The sequence below is a fragment of the Amblyomma americanum genome, chromosome 5 (genome assembly GCF_052857255.1).
Source record: "Amblyomma americanum isolate KBUSLIRL-KWMA chromosome 5, ASM5285725v1, whole genome shotgun sequence".
Lineage (NCBI taxonomy): Eukaryota > Metazoa > Arthropoda > Arachnida > Ixodida > Ixodidae > Amblyomma > Amblyomma americanum.
Window position 1 is genome coordinate 135,626,229 of NC_135501.1, and position 27,782 is coordinate 135,654,010.

At 47.4% G+C, this 27,782-nt stretch overlaps 1 protein-coding gene across 2 annotated transcripts; it reads right to left on the bottom strand.

The window, feature by feature from the left end:
- Positions 1–75: 75 nt before the first annotated feature.
- LOC144135061 (uncharacterized) lies at positions 76–27,750 on the bottom strand. Of its 2 annotated transcripts, none has more exons than XM_077667820.1 (8): positions 27,669–27,750; positions 25,605–25,780; positions 14,267–14,364; positions 10,163–10,376; positions 7,065–7,241; positions 3,424–3,521; positions 3,134–3,353; positions 76–203 (listed from the first exon to the last, which is right to left on the bottom strand). In XM_077667820.1, exons 2-8 carry the CDS (start codon positions 25,701–25,703, stop codon positions 177–179), a joined length of 933 nt encoding a protein of 310 aa, XP_077523946.1. In that variant the 5' UTR covers positions 25,704–25,780; positions 27,669–27,750; the 3' UTR covers positions 76–176. The 2 variants fall into 2 exon arrangements, with proteins under 2 accessions (XP_077523946.1, XP_077523947.1); XM_077667821.1 differs by having other exon boundaries at positions 25,605–25,777; positions 27,669–27,749.
- Positions 27,751–27,782: the final 32 nt, after the last annotated feature.

The following is a 27,782-nucleotide window of genomic DNA, read 5'->3' on the forward strand; positions in this document are numbered from 1 at the left end:
CTGTCTTTAGTGCATGACACAACTGCACTATTAACGGGCAGCTGAGGATGAAAAGAGCGAAATCTCTTGTCTTTGAGCAATCGTTTATTAAACGCTTCTTTGCGGGATGTTCGAGTGGCACGCAATAGTCTATAGTCAAAAGGCCCAGTACCTCCGTGCGCCCCTCTGTCGCCTCATTATGATGACTTTGCAAGACCTGTGAACTGCGAGAGAGAAAACGGCACAGAAAACAGCTCTTAAGTGTTTCCTCTATTTTTTTTCGCAAACCTTTGTCAAGCCCACAATTTTTTTTGTCTTCTGATCTTAGCGTCATTTTCTTCATGTTAGCGAACTTTTTCTCGTTCTTTTCATTTGCTACCCAGTTAAGACGATTGCCAGCATTTTTTCCGAGCCGCAAAATCTTCGTTAGTCATTACATCCCTCTTCCCCCTTTCCCTTTTACCAATAACAGGAACAACCGACGCCAAGCCCGGGGTGGCAGTCAAGTATATCATTCTATTCTGATAGCAGATAACTTTCCCAGGGGTCAACGCACGCTCGATTTCGGTGCCAGCCACACGGTTCGCTTCGTTATGCGGCACAGTCGCCCCCCCCCCCCCCCCCCTTCGCTTACTGGTAGAAATGTGACGCCACTAATTGAAAGAACGTAATTGCGCGAGTTGCTGCTGTACCTTCGATAAGGCGTTGGCAGCACTGCTGCCATGGCCAGTGAATCATACATTATGAAGTGCCGCGTTACGGAAAACTGGAGAACCCAACTCTGCAAATTTCCCGAGGTGTGTTGCAAGTGAAGGGTACCTTCTCCCTTGCGCCGTATTCGCTGATCAGATATGATGGCTGGTGATTGGGAGAGCGCAAGGTAAGATATGACAGGATACAAGCCAAGAAGACAGCGGCGAATGGAACTCAAAAGATGTCCGCCAGCCAACAGCGTCCGCCAGTCAACTTTTTTAAGCGAAAAGCTTCACTACGCTAGGTAAGGCAGTATTCGGGCAGGCAGCACAACGGCCTTGAAAGACTTTCAGCCCAACCAAGGATAGCCATGTATGACCATATGTGGTACAGTTAGGATGTCGAACCCTTGACCAATGACCTTTAGATGACCTTGGGCCTTCAGTTGACCTTTGACATTAGGAGACCTTTGGGTTGATTTTGTCCCCGCGCCATGGGCAGTGAGCTCCTCAGCCCTTGCGACCCTTCACTGTCTCTCCAACTTTCCTTTAGCCCGAACAACTAACAAATCACCCCCCCCCCTCCCCACGGCACGGGGATAAAGGCCAGTCTCTCTACCTTTCCTCAGGTCGACGCCGTTGGCTGAAGGGCCTCTTTTGACGTCCATTCGCCGCTGTCTTCTCGTTGTTTCGCTTGACTAGGGCTGGGTAGCTGTAAGGACAAAACACATCTGGACGCGGCCCACGTCCAGTCGTCTTGTTTTGTCCTTGCAAGCTACCCAGCCCTAGTCAAGCCAAACAACAGTGCAATACCAACCAGCCTCTTTTGTCGCCTTGCTATGTCTTCTTGAGAATTTATTTTGCTGGAACCGGATTGTCTGGCTGGCATGAAAATCGAGGAGGCGTTTTCCAGGCAAACAAGATTTACGTGGGCATTGTTTCAAATCAAATCAAATCATATTTTTATTTTCCAGCAAGTATCTGGATGGTCACCTGGGCTAAAAGCTGTACGAACAGCTTGACGAAGGCCCAGGTATGCTCTATCCGAGAATCTCCGCGTATACCTGCACAGTCGGCTACAGTCGGGTACAACACAGGGAAAAAGTGGCTTTCCCGAACAAAGGACCCCCTTCCAGACAATGGCATCGGCCGATTCTCATTAGCCGGCTAGCGTGAAATTTCAAGGAGCGGCGAGACAATGAAGGGGGAGGACTATGCCCGACTACTGAGAGAGGGGACTATCTACTTTTATTGACCACTCCCTGCTTTGTCGCGCTAGCAGGCTCATGAGAATCGGCCGACGCCATTGGCTGGAAGGGGGACCCTTTGACGGGGAAAAAGCAGCTTTGTCCTTGAGTTGTATGCCACTGCATAATCATGGAGGAAGGAAAGCTCAGGGGAGGCCCTCGCTATCCAAGCTGCAGGCTAAAAGGTGCATCGGTGAAGACGCGTGCTTTAGCAAGGACTACTGGGAGGCTTTGGCCGACCGCGCAGCCAATAGTAACGCTGGCGAAGCGGCATCGTCTGCTGCGCATGCTCAAGCACGCTGAGAAGGCACCCAAGTAGGGGGGGGGGGGTGTAACCTTTACGCCTAGAATCAAAATATCTGACGTGACGTCCTCTCTCTGAATTCTTCTCTTCCTCCGTGACCACAGTCATGATCATCATCATCATATCATGTGCCGGATTGCATCCACTGCAGAACAATGTGCTTTTGTGGTGACCTCCAGTCAATGTTCACCTTCTCCAGCTGCGATCACTTTATATTCACACAAGCATTCCCATCTCACTAGCCCCATAGAGTTTCTCGTTTATACCTGGAGGGAAAGCTGCTGACGTTGCGCTTCACCTACCAACGGAATGCCGGGAAGATAAGGTTTCATATTTGGCAAGGCCAGCGTTTGGCCGAAAACGTGGATTCAGCTGCACCCGTACACAATTTTCGAGGCGAGCCTCCAAAAATTCCGAGAATGATCCATACCAGCCTTACAACCAACTTTCACTTGCGTTAAATTCTGCCAAGAAGCGAAAAAAGAATGTGGATTAGCTCAGCTAATCCACATTCCACTTTGTATATCGTGGATTAGCTCAGCTAATCCACGATATACAAAGAGAAAGCTGTCAGCGTTGATTGTGCTCATTGGCGTTGGCGTTGACAACGTTCTAGACGCCGATGATTTTGAGGTAAGCAAAGGTGCATAACTGGCTCCTTGGGTCAGTGGACGCCTCAATTGCGCCTTGAGGTACGTGGCGGTGGTAATAGAGAGATGTACTTCACGTGACACCTTACCCAAGGAGACAAAAGTCCGTCGTTTGACTCCCCCTACAGCTGGATCACGGATTCGGGGCTTTGATGCGTAAGAAATGCATGAATTAAAGAAAATGAACCAACACGCCCGTGAAGATGCCACTCGGCAAGAACGACCAGAGCGAATAGACTTTCGCACAGAGTCGCAACTCACAATGTACACGTTCTGCACTTGCAAATTCCGGCTGATCTTGATGGCCTTCACAGTGGTGTTGTCACTCAGGGTGACATTCTTTGGCGTGAGTTTGTTTGGGGCCCCTTCCAAGGACACCACGATCTTGTCCGCGTGGAACTTGAGCTCCACCGTCATCTCCTTGTTTCGTTGCAGGCCCCCCAGCTTGGCCGCCACCGCGTTGTCGTAATACACGATGATGCTGCGAATCACGGCGTGCGAGATGGGGGCCAGGACCACATTTATGCATTAGGAATAGAAAGTGTGCTCACTTAGCGGTGGGTTTTTCGCGCATGATGCAGGTGCCGGTGAACCTGATGACTCCACCAGTGGCCACGAGGAACTGCGGCGGAAGCGTGTAGCTCAGGTTCTGCGAGTAATAACGGACACCGTGCTTATCCACAAGAGAAGAGGTGGCGCCAGCTTAATACTGACCTTGAAGTTGACCCTGGCCAACCCTAGCATAGCCGAGATGTCGCGTTAATTTATATAGATACCGCATACATAGAAAAGCAAACTTTCGAGTTTATTGGTTAGGATGTGGCGCTTTTATACGGAACCAGAAAGAATGAAACAAGAGAGAGTGAATTGTTTTTACATCTCAAGAGGAACACCGTAATCTTTTTACCTATAATCTGGCCAAAGACCTTAAACAGCTCAATCTGAGTGTAATATCGTCGCCAGACGTGCCGACGGCCCAGCAAAGCAAAACCATGAGCCAGCCAAGCTAAACACGTGCTTTCGCGCGTCTGCTCGGTTTAACTACGGTAGAGCTCTACCACTTTTAGTTTTTTTTTATCAGAGTGGATGTTTAGGAACCCTAGGCAGTAGAACATGTGACCTTTGAATATTTTTTAGATTGCGCCTACTGGAGCCAACGTAAAATTAATAAGCGCTCTGAAATGTTCGTAAAATAGTTAGGCTTCCTAAATTTTCGTACAGATGGAGAAAGAATAAAAAGTGCACAGTGGACAACACTGAGCCTGAGACTCGGGGCTCGAACCAGCGAGGATAGCAACCAAGGGCACATGACTTAGCACTGCTCTATGCCGCCAGTACTAAGCATAGTGTTGACGACTGTGTCGCTGCCAGTTGCGGAGAAAAACAAAACTTCTATCCAAAAGGAAAATTTGCCGGAGCTCGGTGGTCGGTGCTCTAAGTTCAGTGCTCTGATGGAGGCGGCTGTCGGAAGCCTCAAGTACGGGCTTGCAGACCATTACGAGCACGCACAAACTAACACAAAGAAGGACGCAGACAGTGCAACACCAACTCGCCCATCAGACTGCGCTTTTAAGTTTGGGCGGCCAGTTTTGTCTTGCCAACCTCTCCTCCCGAAAGGGCGGTGCGGAGTTCCGGATTGGCGATGCAAAAAGGATGGCCTGTAACTAGCATAACTTCTGGAAAGAGGTGAAATGGTACCCAGAGAGAGAACAATGAGGGTGGCCTAGAGAATATTCAGTCGAACCTCGTAATAACGAAATAATTGTACAACGAAAAAATGGATATAACGAAGGAAGGACGTATCCCCTTGGAAGCTCGGTAAACACTGGCTATAACGAAGCTACGGCTGAAACGAAGCAATCGCAGGACTCTTCTAACTTCGTTATAACGAGGTCCAACTGTATGAATATAGGGAAGGGAAAGACGAGGAGGTAAGGCGTCCCATTGAAGCTAAGAACGATCATCTGATTCCCACAGTCATTCCTAGCTGTCTTTAAGCTAGAAGACTGGATACGAAGGCAAGAGAAACCACGAAGTGCCGAAGAAAGCCCAGTGATAAGATGAGATTAAAATGAGGAGGGACGAGGGGACATTTACATGTATAAGTGGCCGCGGATATTACTCATTAATTTGTTCGTTCCCGCGACCTGCTGTAGCAGAATAGTGGATACAAAGTAAGGGAAGCGTAACCGGAAGACAGGAAGGGAGATAAAATCAGGAAAACTGCTGGTATGAAGCTGCTGCAGATTTCATTCATTCATTCATTCATTCATTCATTCATTCATTCATTCATTCATTCATTCATTCATTCATTCATTCATTCATTCATTCATTCATTAGTCTGTTGGAGTAAAGAGATTGGCTGCCAAGGCAAGAGAAACAAAGCCGAGTGGGGAAGACAGGCAGGAGAGGAGATGATGTTACGAATTGATGTTATAAGCCGCTACTTTTATATAGCGTTGGACTGGGCAATGGATAACAATGGGCGAGAGCCTACTGGTGTAGACTTAATTTGCTTGACGATTACGATGGCGATTACATCATTTTTTTTACAGATGCGGATGAACGAAGAGACGCCAGCATAGATGAGGAGGAGGAGCAATATGCCGACGGACAACTGCATGTGCACCCTGAAGGTTCAGGAACTAAGAGGCGCGGTAGCGAGGCTACCTCTGGAGATTTTTAGAGCACGTTGACCCCCTTGGCGAGTCGCGGGAGGTGGCATATTTCGCTTATCCTTTGAGACACAGGCGGGGCGATTGCCAGCATCATTAGAGACCGACGTCATCAGCGCCCCAAAAGTCCAAGCAGCTTGGACTGGAGCCGCTTTACTTAAGAGTACAGGTGCAAAAAATTGTACTTGCTCTACCATCGTAAAATGGGCTTAACAAAGCGGTAGCTATTTGCTTCCCCTCAACAAAAAGTTCGTCACGAGCCATTCCAAATTAATGTGCCGGTATCTTGCAAGGGCAAAGCTGTTCTTTCCAAATACCGTCGAATAATTAAGCTGTTTTCTTCTGAGGTTGAACGAGCTGACGCTTCTATGTGTGAATCGTCAGCAATGGTACTCATGATATATAACTTTTCTTTTCGGCGCAGTGGTGCTGCCTGCATTATTGCTAAATAAAAGAAATGAAAGGACGGTTACCAGTGTGTAACGCGAGATTCATCGACGGCTGTTAAGGCATTTATTTTTTGCGATATGTTGCGGCAGAGATGGGAGCGATTTCATATCTGAAAAGTTCTAGAGTGCTCTTTTAAGTTTTCCTAGGATCCTCCTCTTCCTTCCAAAGTGACTACCCACCAGGTGGTTTCCGTTGCAACCACCCTCCGCTTGCGCCTTACGGTCTGGCCATACCTTCCTCCTTCCCCGGTATCACCCTCCGGTCAAGCTTTCCTATTCTCTCGCCATACCCCCTCCTTCCACAGTAACCCTCCTCCCATTCCCAGGGTATCTACCCTTCGGGCGGTTCCCATGGCAACCATCCACCTGTAGCGCCTCTTACGATCTCTCCATGCCCTCTTAAATTAAAATTGGTTTTTGGGAAAAGGAAAGGGCGCAGTATATGTCTCACACATCGGCGGACACCTGAACCGCTTCCTTTCACGGCTTCCATCATCCGGTTAGGGATTTCTCCCTCTCTCCATACCATGCTTCTTCCGTGACAACCTCCTCCCGGACGGTTACGCCTCCTGTTACTCCTGTTACGCCTTACTACGTTCTCACGATACCCTCCTCCTTCCGCGGTAGCCCTCCTCCTTCGAGAGCAAATGCTCTCCTGGTGGCTCGGGTGACAATCACACACCGATTGCGCCTTCTCATACGCTCTCTCTCTCCATACCCTCCTCCTTCCACAGTAACCATCCTCTGGATGGTTGCTGGGGCATCCAGCAACCGGTTTCGCATTCCTACACTCACGTCATACCCTCTTCCTTCCACGGTAGCCACACTCCGAGTGGTCCCCACGGCAACACTCCCACCGGTTACGCCGACGACTACGACGTAATACTACTACTATCACGACGACGCGAAGCCCAAGAAGAGGAGTATAACAGCTGTCGCTGTAACACACAGTACACCACCACCACCACCACTCTTTCGCGAACTGAGGTATCGTTCGAGCGAAATGTGGTAGTGCGTGGGGAAGAGAGTCATTCGGGAATCATAACAGTACGCGGCGTGAATACGCACCTTGTCCATGAGGACTGTCCTGTCCGCTGACGCATGGTGCACATCGTAGACTAGGAAGCCGCGCATCTTATTGCTCGCGTCCCCCACGAACTCTTGGCCGTGAGCGAGGCGAGCGCAGTCTTTGATGATAGTTCCGGGAACTCTCTCACCGAGGATGGCGGAACCATTCAGGTACACCTGCACGCGAGGCGCCCAGTGGCATACTGAACAATTCTGGACAAACACATTTTTGAACAGGAAACAGTTTATGAACGAATTGTGTTTATATATTGTGCAAAGTGCAGTGTAGTCTACAGACAAGGGCACTCATCTATGGGCCGTCCAGCAGGGGTTCACTCGAAAAGCACAAGCCTCGAGACCCACCACAAACGGGCCGAACTGGGGTAGTGCAGAGTAGGGCATAACCCTGGGTTGACGCTTGGACAACGTCACGACGCGTTAAAGTGTCCGTTGCCGGTGTTTTAATAAAGTTATTCCTATCCTATCTTATGTTTTTAAGATATTACTATAACAATCAACATTTGCGCAGACCCCCGTCGACAGTGATGTACTTTTTTTTGCTATTAACGTTTTTTTGATCGTCAAAAGCTTTCCCCTGGGACTTTTTTGGCAGTCCTAACTGTTCCGTGCAAGCGATGGAGAAGCTTTAAAAGATTTTGCTACATATCGTAAGAATGATTATTACCTTAAATATTTCCATAACAGTACCTTACGATTTTCAAATATTCTAAATTTTTGTCCAAGAATGTTGGATATGGTGCTGCCCTTGAGGGGTTCATAATCCACAACCCTTAATCACTGTTTGAGAAAACTGTCATTTGACGTGTGAAAGGAGTAGAGACACGTTAATTTATTTGGTTGTTTTCTTGCCTGCTATGATGCATAAGATATAATACCTGAATCACCGCGTGCTATTTGTTCACCACGGCTGAATTATGCATAATTGAATTTATTCTGTCGTGCTTTTAAAGGTTTGTTTTCAACTACCGAATGGTGGTTGGGACGTCAAAGGTGAGTTCAGGTCACGAGAGGCAGAAAGAACCGATATAATTATTGATATACAGGGTGTTCCACCTAAGAATTTACACAATTTTTTTCAGAAATAGACTGTTTGAGTTAGAAGAGCGCTTTTTCGACATAGCATTGTCAGCGGTGTAGTACATCAGAATATAGCTACGACGTGCTAGCAGGATGGTTGACTAATATTGAATCGCAAACATTTAACTGTTACCGTTAGGCTCCGTAATTATTCAGAGGCGTGTAGTCCCCCGTAAGTAATATCCATATCAGTGATTACAATTTCGAAAAGGCGGTTGCCCTTAGCGCTGTGGCCCAACAAATTTTGGCTGCAACGCGCATGAATGCACGTGCTTTCGAGAAGCTTGCAGGCAAAGCAACCTCTCCATGCACACAACTCGTCAAAATAGCCAAAATTTGTTCGGCCACAGCGCCGAGAGAATCCATGTTTTCGAAATTGTAAAACTGATATGGATATTATTTATGCTAGTTAACCTACATGCCTCTCAATAATAAGGAGCATAACAGTAATAATAAATAAGTTAACTATCTGAAATTAGTTATCGATCTTGCTAGTCAGCACTTCTTAGCTGTATTATGATGTACTACACCGCTAATAATGCTATGCCGAAAAAAGCACTCTTCTAACTCAAAAAGCCTTTTTAAAGAAATGTGTAAACTCTTAGATGAAACATCCTCTATACGTTGCTTTGGTTCATTAGAACGGTTAAACCAGCCTGCAAAGAAGAGCTGCAGCGACAGCAAAAGGTATACCAGCGATTATGTTGGAGTTTTATTCATAGTTCACATCCCCTAAAGCCACCTTTGACGTCATAGCCATGGTTACAGCAATAGCTATAGTGAATATCGGCCCGTATTCAGGACCGCCGCACGGAATTCCTCCACAACAACAAAAAAAAGTAGTCCATTGTTAAAACTTCTCCTGTTACCTAAACACGCAGCTAATCAAATAAAAAGGTTGCAAGGTCTAAAATTTTGTTGCGTGAATATAGTCATACCTTCAAAATTTATCTTTGAATTTGTTTGCTTATTATAGTTATTTATTTTGATTTATTTTGTTCTTACCGGAATCCTCGCCTTACGTATAGCACCTAATTTTTGAATAAAGTCTTTATTGGCTACAAAGAAGGGCCGTGCTTCAACGTTTTCTTGGCAGGGTGAAAAAAATATACGGTATGAAAGCTCGGAGGAGGCGGGTATACCCTTCTTTCATGATTTCTTGTTCTTCCGTGCTTTGTATTGTCCTTAGAATTTTTTTGAAACAATATTTAACCCGTTTATGTTACTACTTGATGTGCTAGCTTCGTCCATTTTTGATGTGCTGTTACTGCAAAAAAAAAAAAAAACACAGCGGCTGGGGGCTGGCCATGTTGCCTGAGAGCAGCTTTTTTCCCGCCGCCGTCCTATATTTGTACCATGGCAAATCAACATTATTATTATTAAAATCCGATTTCGTTTACTGCTTTGATTGGCCAGCGGAGTAATATAGGACGCCCCAGAATGCGGCCCGGTGTTACCAACTGCTGTTCTTTTTTTTTTAAGTTGTATCAAACTATAGCTCTACTTGATCGACGGCGAACAGCCGCCGGTCATCGGGCGGATGCCGCCTGGCGGCCATTCGCCAGTTTTTCGCAAGAAAATCGCTTTATGTGGGTCGGGCTTCATGCGCCAGCGGGCGGCGACGTCTGTCATGCGCCATGATTGCATTGCGGGTGATCCCCTGGAAACAATTTCCCAGTTAAAATTTTAAAAAGTCGAAGGATGTTTACATATTGGGACACGCCTTTGTCAGATTTGCAGTTCATGCGCACCGTATAGATACAAGGCGGTCACAGTAACGCACAAGAGATTAAGCGGTTCACATACGGCCTATTGACAATTAGTCGCGCGACAATCAATCACGTCGGCCACGAATGTAATCAATCGGGCCCAGCACCGATGATGATCTCATCGACGCCGATATCTTGAAGATGACGTCATTCTGCGCTAACGAAGCGATCTCCGAGCAGCAAGTGTCTCAGCCCTGAAGCTGCAAAAAGCGCTCATCACTGCCGGCCTACCTCCAGGTTGTTGTCCTTCTTCCACTCTATTTGGATGACGTGAAACTTGTCATGGTCGATGCCGGTGACCTTGGTCTTCAGGTGGTAACGGTGGTTGTTGTTGTACTGCAACCACTTCGTTCCCACGTACAGCTTGTCGTCCTGCGGGTCACGCCGTATGTACAAGTATTTGTTGCAGTCTTCCAGCGTCTGATACCACAGGTCCATGTAACCGCTGTAAAGACGAAGTTCGACAGTCTCAGAATCACCATTTGTTTGTTTCCTATACGATGCCTTCAGATTATTATGCAGCCAGACATGTAGGAAGGAAAAAAAAGTGTGACCACAAGTCCACCCTTGCGGCTATGTGAATTTCAGCGGCACCTAGGGTGGCGCCAAGCACTGACTGGTGTATTAAGACGTATTTTTGAGGAAAGAAAATGGTGCAGTAACTGCCTCACTTCTTGGTGGATACCTGAACTGCGCCGTAAGGAAAGGGAGGAAGTTTGGAGTGAAATAAGAAAGAGAGAAAGAGGTGCCAGAGTTGAGAGCTCCGGAATAATTTGGGCCACCTGGGGATCTTTTAATGTGCACTGACATCGCACACCAAACGAGCGCCTTTTGCGTAACACCTCCATAGAAACGCGGCCGCCACGACCGGGTTGGCACCCGGGTACTCTGGCTCTAACCACTGAGCCACCGGGCACGTAAGCACTGATGTCAGTAAGTGTGTCTAGTCGCCTTGAGTAGGGGTCCATGGTAGAGACAGGGCAGGTAGGTGGGTTTCTTGACAACATACAGTGAACAAGGGCAAGGGAAGCGCCAGGGGCTTAATTGCCAACGTTTTGACAAAAGCTCTTCTCTCCGTCTGGGCAAAACGTTGATCATTGCCTGGGTTTTAATAGGGCGTTCATTCCTTTATTCGTAGCCACCATAACGACGCCCTCCAGCCAATGGTTCCAACCTATTATCGTGACGTCGCGGTTGAACCTCCTTGCACCCGCTAGCCACGCTCGCAAGTACAAGGAGATTAACCGTGACGGCATGACAGTCTGCCGGAGCCATTGGCTGGAGGGTCGTCTTTGATAGGCATTAGCCGCTTTGTTCTTGAGTTATAACCGTCTATACTGAACGCCTCAGAAGTCGCTGGTAACGTCATTTTTTGGGGACAAATCAGTTAGTGGCACTCTGGCCAATCATGACGCCAAGACGGAGGTCACTTACTTCTGACAAATCAGAATCAGCAAGGCGCGTCGCAGGAACTTAACTCCATTGCGACCTTTGAGCTTGATGCCTCGCACGTGGTCTGTTACCCCGCCGACACAGACGCTGCATAGGTGGGAAACGTCCTGAACAGCTGCCGCTGCTAAAAGCAGGAGAGGCCGTGACGTCCTTTTCCTGAAGCCGCGGAAAAGTAGCACATATACCCTGCCATAGCTACCATAACGTCGTTTCTATCCATTGCTAAGAGCTCCCGGGCAAAGATGGCCGCCGCTACTCGACGGGACTATCCCCATGCGTCTCAACGCTACGCGGGCTCCGGCTAGGCATCCACAATTCAAGATCTAACCGAAGCATAGCGCACCCGCCAACTGCGTCCGGCTGCGAAACGCACGCACAGTGAGAGCCCTCCTAACACTCTCCGCCGCCCGGTCCAGTGCCCCTGGCGCCCACACTCCAGGCGAAGATACAGGTGGCGCCACTGTAGCAGAGACCAGCATGTATAAGCACACGGCATATACGCATACTGGCCACTACAAACAGACGTAACAAGGCTAGTCAGCCAATGACCAGGCCAATGGATCGGGTCTCAACCCTCACTAATATATATAAGGCCAACAATCTGGTCGTCAATACGCCATCCCACCAGCCCCCGTGATACAGGTGTCACCAGCTCCACACAATGTGCATCCCGATCATCACAGAGACAGTAGATGGACTAGAGAGCAGGCGCCAACGCTCTCCTGCGGAATTGATCTGTCCATGCTCTATACTGACACCGCCAGTTACTCCCACAATCCGGCCACGTGCCTGGTGGCCTCAAACGAGATGACCACGAGCAAGCTGCCACATCGGTCCCCTTCACTTCTAGCCGGTCGATGGAAGAGGGAGCCGTCACTCTCGCCGTACTACGCGCGCCATTACGCCGACATGACGCGAGCACAATGCTCCGTCCCCATGCATGCTCCGTCCCCATGCTCCGTCTCCGACACATACTGAAGAATACCCCTGATCCCAGCGCACTCCCCATGGTACGCATCATCTGGGCTCAAGGCATGCGGCCTTTCCTGGCAACGACTGCGCACACGCGCTGCCACAAGAACTCACAGGCAACGGGCGGTCACAATACGACGACGTACTACCGACTGAACCACTCACATATTCGAAAGTCCTTGATTACTACAGACTACAACGAGGAACGGTTCTATCACCCAACTCATTCCTATAAATAGCGGACGCTGTTCCCGAACTCCTTCCCGAACCTCCCGCACAAGTACACCATCTTCCACTCACAAAACCCCTCTCACTGCCCGTCCTGCAACAAACAGCGCCCAACCAAATCAATACCGCTCTATGTCTTGATAATCTATTCGGTCACGCCTGCACGAAATGCCGCAATGAGGCCTGTCAAGTTGACAGCAGGACTGAAAGTTAAGCTTGCTGTTCTGTCAGGTTGACATATTGCTCCTCGTTATTTCTTTTTTACTGACATGCAGACTGGCGTCAGCATTTTTGTTTCCCTTGAATAACACATCGCTCAACACTTATTAACATGCGGATGGAAGTGTCTCAGCTGCTCGCCGGCAAATTTTGTACAGTCTTGGACAAAAGTCTTAAGGCCAAAGCGTTCAGCTGCATGCTCCTAGAAGCTTCGTGTAGCGGATCATTCAAAACACAAGTCAAGCAGGTACCCTCTCAACCGCAGGAAGAAACCTTATGCTAGCATTTCAAGGTCATTCGGTCTTTAATAGTGCTGTAATGGCTCTGTTATGCGGCTGAAGCGAAAAGCCCTTGGCCTTAAGACTTTTGACCAAGACTGTGCATCGTACTAAATAGCGCTCCACTTAATGCCTCAGACAAAAACTTGCTGGGACTCATTCCTGTATGCTAAGGTAAATGATAGCCTCTGTAAGTATTTGAAATTTCGGGACTGTACCGCTTTAGAAACATCGCTCTTGGGTACACCGACTTTTGGGGTCTAAAACATCCCCCTTTTCCTACCGGCACGCTACTCAAACCTCTTTGGCTTGCGAGCGCCAACAGTAAGAGACAAAAGTTGGCGGGTCAAAACGTCAGACATCATGATAGCTTCGTGCCACGATTATAAACAGGCTTTGTTGTAAAAGTTGATTCCGCTAGTTGGGCAAACACTTATGCAGTGGCTTGCGCAGTCGGCTGAGACGCGGCCTTATCATTGCGCAAACGCTAATGTTTTGTAAGTTGGGAGGTTTAATGTACCGATGCAGCACAACGCCACGAGGGACGCTGTAGAGTACGGCCCCGGATTAACTTAGACCACTTGGGGTTCTTAACGTGCGCCGACATCGCACAGCACACGGGCGCCTTTTGCGTTTCGTCTCCACCAAAACGCGGCCACCGTGGCCGGGATTGCACCCGGGCACTCCAGCTCAATAGCCGAGCACTGTAACCACTTGGTTTTGACCCTTTTCCGAAGCTAAACTAGAATTACCGCTACACTTGCCACGCATGACATAAGCGGACTCAGTAAATCACTGATGTACAAGGTAGAGAAAGAGGCGATCAAGCGAGGAGGATGGTGTCGACATGAAAGATTGACACTACCATCTCTGTATTTAGGGACTTTGCCGGCGGCTCGATGCTAGCACATTCTTTCTTTTATGACGTCCCTATGACGTCGCAAGTAACATCGCAGGGATGTAATGCATATTATACTAAAGAAGACAAGCAATAGTGAATAAGCAACATTATATGCGCCACTTCAAAAACCTGTCGCTGAATCTCGGGTTACACTGCGATATTCGTAATGCCAGCTTTTTGTGAAATCATTGATAGGCACAATATTACCAACAGAAACCGGCAACGAAGAAAAATGAAAAAAAGTAGGCGCTTAGGTGCGCATAGGTAAGTTGCAGTCGCACTTACTTTTTTGAAATTTTCACGAGGACTGTGACCTTACTATCCCTGAGACATTTCTTCGGAAAGTCAATATTGAGGGCTTTGTTCATCACGTCCAATGGTTCCTGTAAACGTAGAAAGAATCGAGCCTTTGAAGGATTATTCGTGAAACATGAAACGCCTTTGATTAATTTCATTACCTACAACGCTTAACAAATCTCACAGAACTATGTGAGCAACAAGAAAACACAGTTCTGTCGATATGCGGTACGCTACTCAGCACTGCAAAGCTTCCTGGGTTGCAGTTATCGCCCATTACAGAAAACATGCTCTGAATGGCACGAAGGAATTCAATTGGCAATTTGTTTTACCGCCTTAGTTCCGACCCCAACCGGGTGTCTTAAAGGGACCCTGAAATGATTTCGATGGGCATATTGTAGTGCAACAGGTCTGTAGGGGTGGTCATTGTGAATACTCGAGTAAAATTTGAAAGCTCTGAGGGCACCCTATAATATAAATTTAAAAAAAAATTGTTATTGCAGTAGCTCGCAATCGATTAGGGCGACACACCTCACCACGTGTCTCCTAGGTTAGCCAGTAATTGTTTTGCCCCGTAGAACCCAACGAACGCTGAAGGAGCTGGGCTTCCTTCTGAAATGGTATTTCTGATGTATCGAATATGGCACAGCCCCACTTCACTCGACAGGGCTCTTTGAACATCACAATCCGACGCAGGAACAGACCATAAAGAATGTAAGTGATGAGCGGCAGCATAAAGGAACACTGTGTGCCGATGCATGAGCATAACTTGCTTGATGATGGCTTTGCATACCGCTGGAACATAATTACTGGCAGGAGCTTACATTTCGAGCGTTTCGCGACAGGCGACATAGAATCACATCATGTCAGGCACAAAACGCATAAAACAACTTCTCTTATGACGGACTAATTTGCGCGCTTCCAATAAGCCCTTGTGTGACTCCGGACAACATGTGATTTCATTCGCTTGTTTTGCATGCGTTGTGTTGTGTTGTGTTGGGTTTTATGGCGCATTGGCAACTAAGGCCATCATGCGCCAAGCTGGAGGTATAGGAGAAACCTCTGGATGATTTTATAGAAATGTGAAAATCGTCGCTGGTGCAGAGTGCTTAAATAGTTAAAATTACCTCATGATGATGAAGGAAAAAGATGTGAGAAATGGGTACTATTAAAAACGTTTAAAGGAGGTCGGGTCACCTCAGCAGCCATCCTTACCAGGGTAAAGATCTCGAGGCTTCCAACCAATCAAATACAGACCTCACCCTTTTTCTCAGGAATGAGGAATGGCCGAGGTGTATCAGGCGAAGTACTGGGTCATGATTTAAATATTTTTAAGAAAACCAGCTTCTGTTAAAAATCTAAAAACACAGGACATGTCCACCATTGCGTTATCACTCAAGAGCAGTGCTGGATGAAAAGGGATGCATTGGTTATAAAACGAAGAAAAACACATTTTCCGTAGCCTTTCCAGTTTAGAGCATGAAATTAAAATGTGATTCACTGTAAGTTCATCTCCGCATGTACAAACTGGTATGTCTTCTTTCCTCAGCAGAAAGTTGTGTGTGAAGTGTGTGTGACCTATCAGGAGACGGCAGATAATGACCTCTTTGAAACGTTTCTGGTGCACACATGACTTCCATTCACCTAGGACTGGTTTTATTAACCGTAGTTTGTTATTTAGTTCGTTGTTCCAGGTGGACTGCCATTTTTTCCTTGCATTAATTTGTATTAAGTTCATGCAATCTCTATTTATGTTTTTAATTTGCTTTTCACAAGCTTGAGCAGCGCACAAATCTGCTCTTTCATTGCCCTTTATGCCAACATGACTTGGTACCCAGCAGAGTCTTATGTTTTGTCCTTGAGCTATGGCTGTTGTAATGTTGTGTATGAGGTCGCCAAGCAGCGGGGTTATTGCATTTCTAGGATGAAGGGCTGTGAGCACACTTAGTGAGTCTGTGTAAATAATACTGTTGGGTAGGTTCTCGTTTAGTATTTTTTCTATGGCTACACAAATGGCGTAACATTCCGCTGTGAAGATGGAAGCGCACTGTGGAAGTCTTACTATCTTATTCCAACTTCCCTGTACAACTGCACTTCCAACGTATGCATCTGTTTTTGAACCGTCGGTATAAAATGCTGTGCATGTAGTATACTTTTCCTCGAGTGTGAGGAATTCTTGTATTATATGTTGTTGCGGAATTTGTTTCTTACGGAACTGTGTTAGAGTGAAATCACAGATTTCAGGGAAATTGTGCCATGGCGGCAGTGGACCTCGCCTTCGGGCAATGTTTGGCAATACGTCTAATATGCTAAGGTTCCGGCACATGTCTTCAAATCGCAAGAGGAGAGGCCGAGTAGCTTGCGGCTTGCTGTTGAAGAGTGTTCTATAAAGGCACTTTGTGGCGATAGGGTAACATAGATGTTTATGCAGTGAACGGATTTTTAGAATGTATGAGCATGTGAGTATGGCTCTTCTATCTGTAAGCGATGGTACATTGGTCTCTACATGGAGACTGTTTATGGGTGATGTCCTATATGCACCAGTGGAGAGACGTAAACCTAAATTATGTACCGGATCTAGCCGTTTGAGGTACGATGGTCTCACTGACCCATACACTACACATCCGTAATCCAGGGTAGAGCGTACTACAGAGCGGTATATTTGTAACAGACATGTCCTATCGGCTCCCCAGTGTTTTCTCGACAGCACTTTGAGTATGTTCAGGGATCGAGAAGCCTTCTTTTTCAGCTCATTTATGTGAGGCATGAAGGTGAGCTTTCTGTCGAATGTTACACCTAGAAATTTATGTTCTTTTTTCACGGCTAAGTCTATTTCGTTCAGGTGTAGGGTGGGATCTATCTGCATGCCTCGTCTGAGTGAAAAAATAATGGCCACCGATTTCTGTGGAAAAAAAACGGAAGCCATTTTGGTCTGCCCATATTGCCAGTTTATTTATTGTTAGCTGTATCTGTCGTTCACATGTTGATATATTCGAGGATGTGTAAGCTATCTGGAGATCATCTACATAGACAGAATACATTACGGACCTTGGGATTATTTTCCTGATAGAATTCATGTTTACAATAAAGAGTGTTGTGCTCAAAATACATCCTTGAGGTACTCCGTTTTCTTGGATAAACTTCCTTGAAAGGGTTGAGCCTAGGCGGACGTGAAATGTACGGTTAGACAAAAAGTCTTTAAGGCAGTTCAACATCCTGCCGCGGATGCCCAGTTCAGCCAGGTCCTGAATAATCCCAAATCTCCACGTTGTGTGATACGCCTTCTCTAAATCGAAGAAGACAGCGAGACAATGCTGTCTGTGTACGAAAGCCTCACGAACAGTGTTTTCAAGACGAACCAGGTGGTCGGTGGTGGAGCAAGCCTTTTTAAAACCACATTGATGGACATCCAGAAGCTCCCGGTCTTCCAACACGAATGATAGTCTGATGTTCAATACACTTTCAAAAGATTTCGCTAGGCAGCTAGTCAGAGCTATGGGCCTATAGCTGCTAGGAAGGGTAGAGGGCTTTCCGGGTTTTAATAGAGGAATAATAACGGCCATCTTCCAGGCTTCGGGAAGTCTCCCCGATACCCAAACTTTGTTAAAAAAATTTAAAAGCGCCTCCACAGCCGGTTCAGAGAGATGAGCCAGCATTTGATAATGTATTTCATCTGGGCCAGGTGCAGTTTGCTTACCAGCGGACAGTATTCAAATAATTTCTTGGATTGTAAGTAGGTTATTATAGGGCTCATTTGAACTGCCACTTGTCGGCAGTCTTTGTTTTTCAGCTGCGTTTTTGTATTTCAGGAATGATTCTCTGTAGTGAGATGAACTGGAAACTGCAGAAAAATATTCACCCAAAATATCTGCCTGTTCTTCTAAATTTGTCTGTATGCCAGGGGTTGATAGAAACGGAACTGTGAATGGGGAGTAGCTGCCATTTATCTTTTTTACCATCTCCCACATTTGTTTTGACGTAATTGAGCTGTTTATTGAGGACACGTAACCTTGCCATGAAGTTTTTTCTGCATTACGGCGAATATATCGAGCTTTTGCTCTTGCCTTTTTAAAGCTTATTAAATTCTCGTGCGTTGGGTACCTACGAAAAATTCCCCAAGCTCTGTTTTGTTTCTTTTTTGCATCTCTGCATTCCTGTGTAAACCAAATTTTGTGATTCTGGTTTACTACTCCCGATGACCGAGGAATTGCTAGGCGTGCAGCTGTTAAAATGCAGTTCGTGATAGCTTCATTCAGTTCGTCTATGCTGAGGTCATCTGAAAATATTTTATCTAAGCTGGCCCTTTCTCTAAAACGTTCCCAGTCGGCTAATTGTAACTTCCACCGTCGTGGTTTCGTTGGGGTGACTAGTGGTGGGGATGTTATGCTTATTGATACAGGGAGGTGATCGCTGCCGTATGGATTATCGATGACATCCCATTTAAAATCACAAAAGATAGAAGGTGAAGTAAAAGACAAATCTATGCAACTCATTTTTCCCGTGCTCGGAGAGCAGTATGTATCTTTGCCGGTGTTAAGAAGGCAAACATTATTACTTAGAATAAAATCTTATAAAATACGACCTCTTGCATCAGTGTGTGCACTGCCCCAAAAACCGGAGTGGGCATTAAAATCACCAACTAGCAGATATGGCTCCGGTAGCTGTTCTAAAAGGGATTCTAAATCATGAAGTGTTACTGTTAGGTGTGGTTCAAGATATATGGTGCATATTGTGAGTGTTTTAAAATGAAGAATGGTGACTGCGACGGCTTAGTATTTGGTTATAAGTTTGATCTCGCGGGTTGCCACACCATTCTGGATGACAATGGCAACACCTCCAGACAGTTTGCTTGCTTGCTCTCGGTCACACCGAAAGATATTGTACTTGTTTAAAAAATTTTTTTGTTTTGGACCTAAGTTGGTCTCCTGTAAGCACAAAGCCACCGGGACATTGTGTTTAAAAGCTCTTTTATGTCAGATTAGTTATTTATTAGTCCTCGGCAGTTCCGCTGTATAAGGAACGCCATATTTAACTAGTGTAGTTAAAACTTAGGGTACCGGTTTTGGGGGTGCCAATACCGGGGTCTTTTTTCTTTTTCGCTCCAGGGAGCTGTGCCTCTGCTGCAGCAAAGGCGAGATCTGAGTTGTGTCCATCGCCTCATTAGAGGCTCTGGACTTCCGCGGTGAACCCGCAGGTGTACGGTTTGTGGGCTTCTCCCGACTTGGGGAAGCCATACGGGCGGCCGACTGAGGGGCAGGCGGGCCCTTGCTCAGAGGTGGCAGGGCAGCCTTCGCTGCGTCTGCCGGGGGCGGGGGTGGCCCTGCCTCAGGCATTTCCTGGGCAGTGGCCGAAGCCTGGTGTGGTGTGCCGCCCCTGCGCACCACATCGGCGAAATTTGTTTTTGCCGTGAACTGGAAAGCTGATGGGAGTCTTTTTCGTGCTTCTTGGTATGTTATGTTTTCCTTTGTCTTTATTGTTATTATTTCCTTCTCTCTCTTCCAGGTAGGACATGACCTCGAGTACGCGGGGTGATCCCCTTCGCAGTTCGCGCACAGTGGTGAAGCACTGCAGTCCACAGATTCATGATTTTTTGACGAACATTTTTTGACGGCCACGACAGCTCTGTGAGTCATGGCCAAATCTTTGACATTTGAAGCAGCGTCTGGGGTTTGGGATGTATGGTCTTACATTTATTTTGAGATATCCTACTTCTATGGTTTCGGGAAGTTGGCTGGAGGCAAAGGTCAGGACTATGTGTTTTGTTGCTATTTCCTTGTCATCTTTTCGGATTTTAATACGATGTACTTCGGTGACGTTCTGGTCTTTCAGACCCTCCGACATCTCTTCTTCAGAAAGGTTCAGGAAATCGTGTTCAGATATTACTCCTTTCACTGTGTTTAGTGATCGATGTGCAGTAATGGATACAGGAATCTCTCCAAAGGACACTATGGATGGGAGTTTGGAAAATTGCACTTTGTCTCGGATTTGGAGGAGTAGGTCGCCACTGGCTAGCTTCGTCACCTTGTAGCCAAGGCCCAGGGCGTCGGTAAGAGATTTAGAAACAATTAATGAGGACATTTTCCTAGCTGGTTGATCTAGATTTTCACTATGTACGACATGGTACCTAGGGAAAACTTCTTTTGTTTTTTGCTGGAACTGCGTAGTGGCATCGGTCCGCCCTCGTTTATGAGGGCGATCATTTGTTGAAGGAAAGAGATCCATAAAAAAAAGTTGTTTTTCGGCTGCGGTGGCAGCCACCCACCACGGAGCCCAACATGGGGACGGGACAGCAACTTGCACGCAAGTCCTGCCCACGCCAGCTGTACACCTTAACTATAACCAAATATGACGAAACCCAGGGTAGTTCGCCACACAAGGTTAACCCTAGCCACCCATGAAGAAATGAAAAAACCAAGAAACGACGAGGAGACAGGACAGTAGTCAGAAAGAAGACAGGAAAGTAAAAGATGTAGAGGAGGACAGGAAAAGGCGACTGCCGATTTCCCTCGGTTGGGTCAGGCCGGAGGTGCCGTCTACAGGAAGCTGGGGCCAAAGTGGTGTGTTGCCTCCGCCGAGGGGCCTTAAAGGTCCAAACGCTCGGCATCGGCTCAACCACCAGGATCCTCTTTTCCCCGGACACGGCGATGCCACGCACGGCGAGGCGCGGGTGCTCGGGTCCGTGGTGATGCACAGTTCACCATCATCCCCTTGCGGGGATGTCCCTGCGGATGCTCGGGAACCCGCGGTGTCGCCACTCACCGTCGCGACGCCTGCAAGCTGCAGGCGCCCCCCTGCGGGGTTGTTTTGCATGCATCAGCGCTTTAAAAATGACCGAAATAACATCAAATAATCGTTTACATAATTACTTCTAATTACAGAAATGCATCAAAAGGACTATAATCGTAACCCTCAACGCAGTGTCGAGCCATAATGTGGACTTACGGGTACCCGGCAGAAATTGCATGATTATCTATCTATCAGAGAAAGGGAATAATTTGATTAAAGAGCCAAGTGAAAGAGCCAGATATACGTGTAACGCCACTTACCGTCTCTCGAGGCTGAAATATTTTCTTGTGTGTGTGCAATACAGGCATATATTTTATGCAAAATTTGAATCCCACCCCACTCGTAAAAAAATTAATGTGTATTAGCTCAGCTAATCCAGGATATACGAAGCGAAAGATTGCGTTCACTGTGTTCATGGGCGTTGGCGTTGACAATATAGACGGCGATGGCTTTGAGCAAAGGAAGGGCGCATGACTGGCTCCCTGGATATGCGGACGCCTCATTCGTGCTTTGATACATGTGGCGGTGGTGAGAGGAAGAGATGTGGCCTGAATACATTAGCGCTGACAGCGTTTGACTGACATGCGGCACTGCAGCAATAGCTAGGCCGCACAAATGTGATCAATCTCTCGCGATCAACCATTAACTGCATGCTACCTCCCAGGGTGGCAGGGAGGGCGCGCTGCCTATCCAGTGTGCGGAACACAATCAAAGCAGGCTTTTGCATTTGGACACCAACGCCACGTACACATGAAAGCGAGCTTGAGGTCTCCACTGATTCACGGAGCTGGTTGTGCGCCTTTCCATTCGTGAAAATGAATATATAATAATAATTGGTTTTTGGAGAAAGGAAATGGCGCAGTATCTGTCTCATATATCGTTGGACACCTGAACCGCGCCGTAAGGGAAGGGATAAATGAGGAGTGAAAGAAGAAAGGAAGAAAGCGGAAAGAAGAGAAAACTGAAAATTGGAAGTTGTATTTTGAGAAAAGGCGCGGCGCTGCGCTGCGGCGGAACAGCTGTGGCTCGGTGCTACTAGTGGCGCATGCGCAGTAGTGACTAGGGAGCGAGAGAGAGAGAGAGAAATGTGACGTCACTCGTGCTCCGACATGCGCCGGCTCGCGCGAAGCGCAGATTTGACTAGCGTAGTAAAGCTTTTCGCTTCAAAATTCATTCCACAGGAGGGTGAAGTCGTGAATCAGATTGTTGTTAATCAGCTCTAAAGTATGCCCGCCACAACACGGGACCGTCTATGGCGGAAACCGGTCCAAACATAAGTCAAGTGTGCATGGTCTGGTCCGGTCGTGTCTTCGAGTATTACCGCGGCCAAACTATTGAGAAGTGACGACAGGAACCTAACCTAACTTACCGTAACCTTTTCTGCAGACGATAGTATAAACGGCGAATGACATACAAATAACAACCTGGAATATCAGCGTTACCCCGCTCATAAAGGCATCATTTTTTTACGTCAGTCCTCAAGACGCAAAGCCATTAACTGGCCATTCGGTTTCGCTGTCTCCATAGCTGCGAACAACTCACCGGAGCAGCCAGCGGTTGTTTGTTGTTTTATTAACGTAGACGGGAATACATATACGGGCTGCTTAAGCCTTCATTGATTGAATATAACATATCCAGTCAATCACATAAGCATAAGGCGTGCATCACAAAAAAAGTTGCTGCGACTTCAACCCTGCAGAATTACTATTGAGATCAGTACAATCCAGCTGAATTCGTTTCGAAAACCACACTCGAATACAATAACGAACAATAACTTAGGATTGATTTTCAGCCAGAAACTCAAAACTGAAAACAAGATATAAAGCTCTATTGCTGCTCCGATGAAAGCACTGAAAGCAGAATACAATCTACAATGTTTTTTTTTCAAGAGAAACGCAGAATTCAAACATACAGCAAACAGACGCTGCGCAAAACGGAATATAACTTCAGCGGCAAAAGTAAATGTAGTACCGTGGGAATAAACGGACACACATAACTATGAATGAAGTGAGCCGGACTATACAACTCTCAGATACAACGTAGCACAGGCTGGCCCGGTGAGTTCGTTTGATATGGAAGGTGACGCTTCCTAGTCCTGCACCGCGTCTGTGCCCTGGCTGGCACTCACCTAAGCCTAACCTCCTCACTAAATTGACGCTGAGGGCAAATCGGTGTTGACCTCTATCGGTAGGTTGTCGTATTCTAACGACAGAGACGCTACACCCACTGAAATTGTAGCTTTTATAAAGCCAAAAGTGAAATACAGGTGTCGCCACCATCAGCCGATTTCGTACATCAAGCGAGTTGCGTTGATGCATCTTTTGGGGGCGCGTATACCAGAGGTGAGGCTACGGTGGCCACGTAGTTCTTTTCGCTGTAAAGGTCACAAGTTTTAATCGAGTTGGGAAATAATTTTTTAAGTGCGAATTTCTCGGCAACATAAGCGTCGCTTGAGCACAAACATCAACATACCCGGGGAGGGCTACAGATTTGATTTTGACTGAAAGCAAAATTTTGATGAAGTGGTTCTCAGTTTTCCTTTAAATTTAAAGCCTTCATCTATGCGTAAAACCTTGCCTTTAGGGATAACGGCGCGGCGGAAGCTTTTGGTCAACCTTTGAAGAGAGAGAGAGAGTAAACTTTATTGTTCCAATTGAGAGGTTTGGTTGCGTGCCCGGAGACTGCCGATGTCTTCCAGGCGGAGTGTGGTTGGCGCCCCTAGTCCAAGGCACCACTGTCCCTGGCCATCCGGCATGCGTGGCTCACTAGGTCCCTTTGGACCTTGAGCTGGCTGCTGGTTAGCCGGTCCTCCCACTGCTCCGCATTTGGGTCAGCTGGTGCGTCAAATGCCTCGGACGGCCCGGGGATGACGGTGGAGCTCACGTACGCAGCTATCCTCAACCTCATTAAAGGCAGAAGGCGCAAATACCCCCAGCCACACCCTCAGCTAACACAATACGAGGCGACATGCTGGAGAAGACTTAAACAGGGACCTTCTACAACCTTCATGTCCTACATAAGATGTATCCAGAGCAGTATAGGGTTACATGTCCGTGGTGCAGGGCAACCCCCACGTTATATCATATCACATGGGAATGTACACACAATGTAGCGTTCCGAAATAATAAAGCTTAGAAGAAAACTGGTTTACCATAGCTGCCTCATCTACATAAGAGCACAAGTCAAAATCAATGTGTAGGTTATCACTTCAGCCACATATTATTTGCATTAAAATGCTCTATCATGGTTTACTTGCGTAAAAAGCTGAGCAAAATCTAGAAATGTAGTTAGCTGCTCGTTGCAGGCCTCCGTCCTTGACGGCGACCCTTTCTCGGAGAGAAAGATACGAAATGACCACAGGACACAGCAAGGCCCCATGACCTGTTATCATTGATCACATGACAATAAGTGACGTAAATAAAGGGCCATCCTCATGAAAAACGCCGTCACATGACAAGGCCACGTGCCCCATTGTCATCGGTGCCATGACCCAGTTTAATGGGACACATGACCCTTGATATCCTTGCACACACGTGACCACCGGTATCCCCATAAACAAAGTAGTGCCGGTGGTTACTAGACGTTTTTAGCATACCAGAGACGTATTAGCGCAGGCTTATACCGGTTTAAATTGAAAATTGGCTTTTTGAGGAAAGTAAATGACGGAGCAACTGTCTCACTTATCTAGGCGGACACCTGAGCCAGGCCGTAAGGAAAGGGATAAAGGAGGGAGTGAAATTATAATTGGTTTTTGGGGAAAGGAAATGGCGCAGTATCTGTCTCATATATCGTTGGACACCCGAACCGCGCCGTAAGGGAAGGGATTAAGAGGGGAGTGAAAGAAGAAAGGAAGAAGAGGTGCCGTAGTGGAGGGCTCCGGAATAATTTCGACCACCTGGGGATCTTTAACGTGCACTGACATCGCACAGCACACGGGCGCCTTAGCGTTTTTCCTCCATAAAAACGCAGCCGCCGCGGTCGGGTTCGAACCCGGGAACTCCGGATCAGTAGTCGAGCGCCCTAACCACTGAGCCACCGCGGCGGGGCGGGAGTGAAAGAAGAAAAGAGAAAGAGGTGCCATAGTGGAGGGCTCCGGAAGAAAAGGAGAAAGAGGTGCCATAGTGGAGGGCTCCGGAAAAAAATTCGACCACCTGGGGATCTTTAACGTATGCTGACATCGCACAGCACAGGGACGACTTAGCGTTTCGGCTCCATCGAAACGCGGCCGCCGCGGTCGGCTTCGAACCCGGCTACTGTGGAACAGTAGCCGAGCGCTCTAACCACTGAGGCACCACGGCGGGTTGTACCGGTTTACCGGACGCCTCCTGCGCACGCGCAGTGACGTGGTTGGGGCGGGGCCACTGCGTCTGTGCAGGAGGCGTCGTGCAAAGCGGTATAGGTCTCCGGTATGCTAAAAGCGTCTATTAACAGCAAACGCAGTAAATCGCGTTACATTACGCGAACACTCATTTACATTTTTTATATGCTTACAAGCTGCTCAAAATAACGTGCAGTCAAGAACAGGAAGGCGTGTACTCACACTGAACGAGAAGTGAATCCCGAATTCGTTGCGCGCTTTGGCGAGTGCATCACGCTGTTGGATGGTCAGTCCTTGCGGAAGTCCCGGAAGCGAAGCCATTTTTATGTGGAGGCCGTCGGTTTGAACCCTGGGACTCGCGACCTCGACGACAACGGGTAACGGCGGCTACTAACCTGCTTTAAAATAAGATCACAAAAGGAACGGGGTGTGACGTCAGTGAGCGAGGTGTAGCCTATTGTAGAACAAAGTGAAGATGATCGCTGCATGGTTTTCCTTATGCACTTTTTACGGTCACTACCACTGTTCATGCATACCCAATTGCAGTTGACAGCTATCTGCTACAGCAATATCCAGTACGTTCCAGCAACCAACGTCGCTGCTTCCATTCTCCTGAAGGTGCGGTGTTAGCACGTCAACTGGATTTGGCAAGCGCTAATTCTTATCAGACTGGTGTGGCCGGCTTTCAAGAGTGTGACCAATGCAGGTTCGAGAACATTATTGAACGCTCGCTATTCGGCTTATAGAATTTCTCAAAATAACTTACAGGAGAAAGCGGTGCCGCCGTCTATGCGAATTTCTTAAAGAACACTTCATCCATCGTTGGAATGCTCGGAAGATGTTTTTCCGTACTTGGCTCGGCTAGCGTTGGGTCGAAAACGTGGATTATGCCCCGGAATGTAGCCAGCTCTATCGACCGCAGCCGGGATGCTCCGAACCAGATTAAATTCTTTTAATGGAGCTTTTTAATTCTTCGATACATTTAGCGCAAGTGAATGTTTAGGCTCGTATATAAAGCAGCCATGCATTCCTCTGAGGTTCGCCGCGAGAAAAGTCCTATTGTTGAGACTGAATCCACAGTTTCGATGCAACACTATCGTCAAGCCAAATACGAAACCAGATTTTCGAGGCATTCCTGCTGCAGATGAAGTTACGCATCTTCGCGTTTCCCTCTAGATACCTGTAGGAAACTGTGTGAGTCCGCTCTCCATGCTGTGTCGTTTCAGACAAATCGCTATGTATACCCGCCTTCCCCCCCCCCCCCCCCCCCCCCCCAAGCGCAAGAGCTTCCGTGAGCCGAAGCACCTCTTCTTTTTTTGGCAGTTTTTTTCGTTCGTATTACCACGGTTTCAAAAAACATGCATGGATCAATTAAAGTTTAGAACGGTACAATATCGAGAAGGCGTTCACTGATTGAGTGACATACCGAAATTACAACGCAAAAACTGACGCAATCACCAAAAGTCTCCGCCAGTTGACTGTGTTCATTAGGCCAGTTTGGTGAGGCCTATACATTCTCCTCCTGTGTTTTTCAAAAGTGGCTGTGCATACTCAGCGACTGATGGCATGATCTTCCAAACGGGTCACAAATCACAAGCGATGCCGCACCTTACAGCAGGAGAAAGTAAAACTATGGCTAATGGTTAATAGGATTTAAGTCCCAAAGCGACTCAGGTTATGAGGGACGTCGTAGTGGAGGGTTCCGGAAAATTTAGACCACCTGAGGTTTTTTGACGTGCACTGACATCGCACAGTACACGGGCCTCTAGAATTTCACCTCCATGAAAATTCGACCAGAGCGGGCGGGATCGAACCTGCGTCTCATGGGTCAGCAGCCGAGCGTCGTAACCACCGAGCCACCGCAGCAGCCACTAAGAGCAAAACTAGAGTTTAAACCCAGTTGTATGCAAGGGCAGCGTGTACAGCCTGGTCTGCTCTCTTTCGAAACACCACTGAACAAGCGGGGCAATGTACTATGCATTTCATACATGGAGTAAATTACTAGTGAGTGACACTGACAGTTCAATGCGGCTGAGCACTCCTCCCTATTATACAACGGCAGCTGTAGCTGAGAGTGTTTTAATGGAAAACTCGTGTTCACAGGCAGATAGCCGCCAGTATTCACTTCCGCCGTATTACGACGAGGCCACCTACCGTGGAGAAAATCCTTTATACAGCACTCGCTGCACTGGCCCCTCACTAGGAATGCATAGCATTAGATCAGCAATAGTCACTTAACAGCAGCACATCTCTACTCGATAGGCCTAGCGATAGGCGCCTACTCACACTGGAGGTCTCCGGGAAGGGCGCTAGCTGCCTCGACGACTCGCTCGCAGGGATCTGGGCGCTGCGATGGAAAGCTGGGCCGGCTGCGATGAACCTGATGCCTGCGCAGCGTTT

What these genes read in the sequence shown, in the direction of transcription:
- LOC144135061 (XM_077667820.1), bottom strand. Translation starts at nt 25,703, where the DNA reads ATGGCTTCGCTTCCGGGACTTCCGCAAGGACTGACCATCCAACAGCGT. An exon ending in GGATTCACTTCTCGTTCAGT is followed by an intron (nt 14,365 to 25,604) that starts GTGAGTACACGC and finishes CTACGTTTACAG; the next exon opens with GAACCATTGGACGTGATGAA. An exon ending in AGAAGGACAACAACCTGGAG is followed by an intron (nt 7,242 to 10,162) that starts GTAGGCCGGCAG and finishes CCTCGCGTGCAG; the next exon opens with GTGTACCTGAATGGTTCCGC.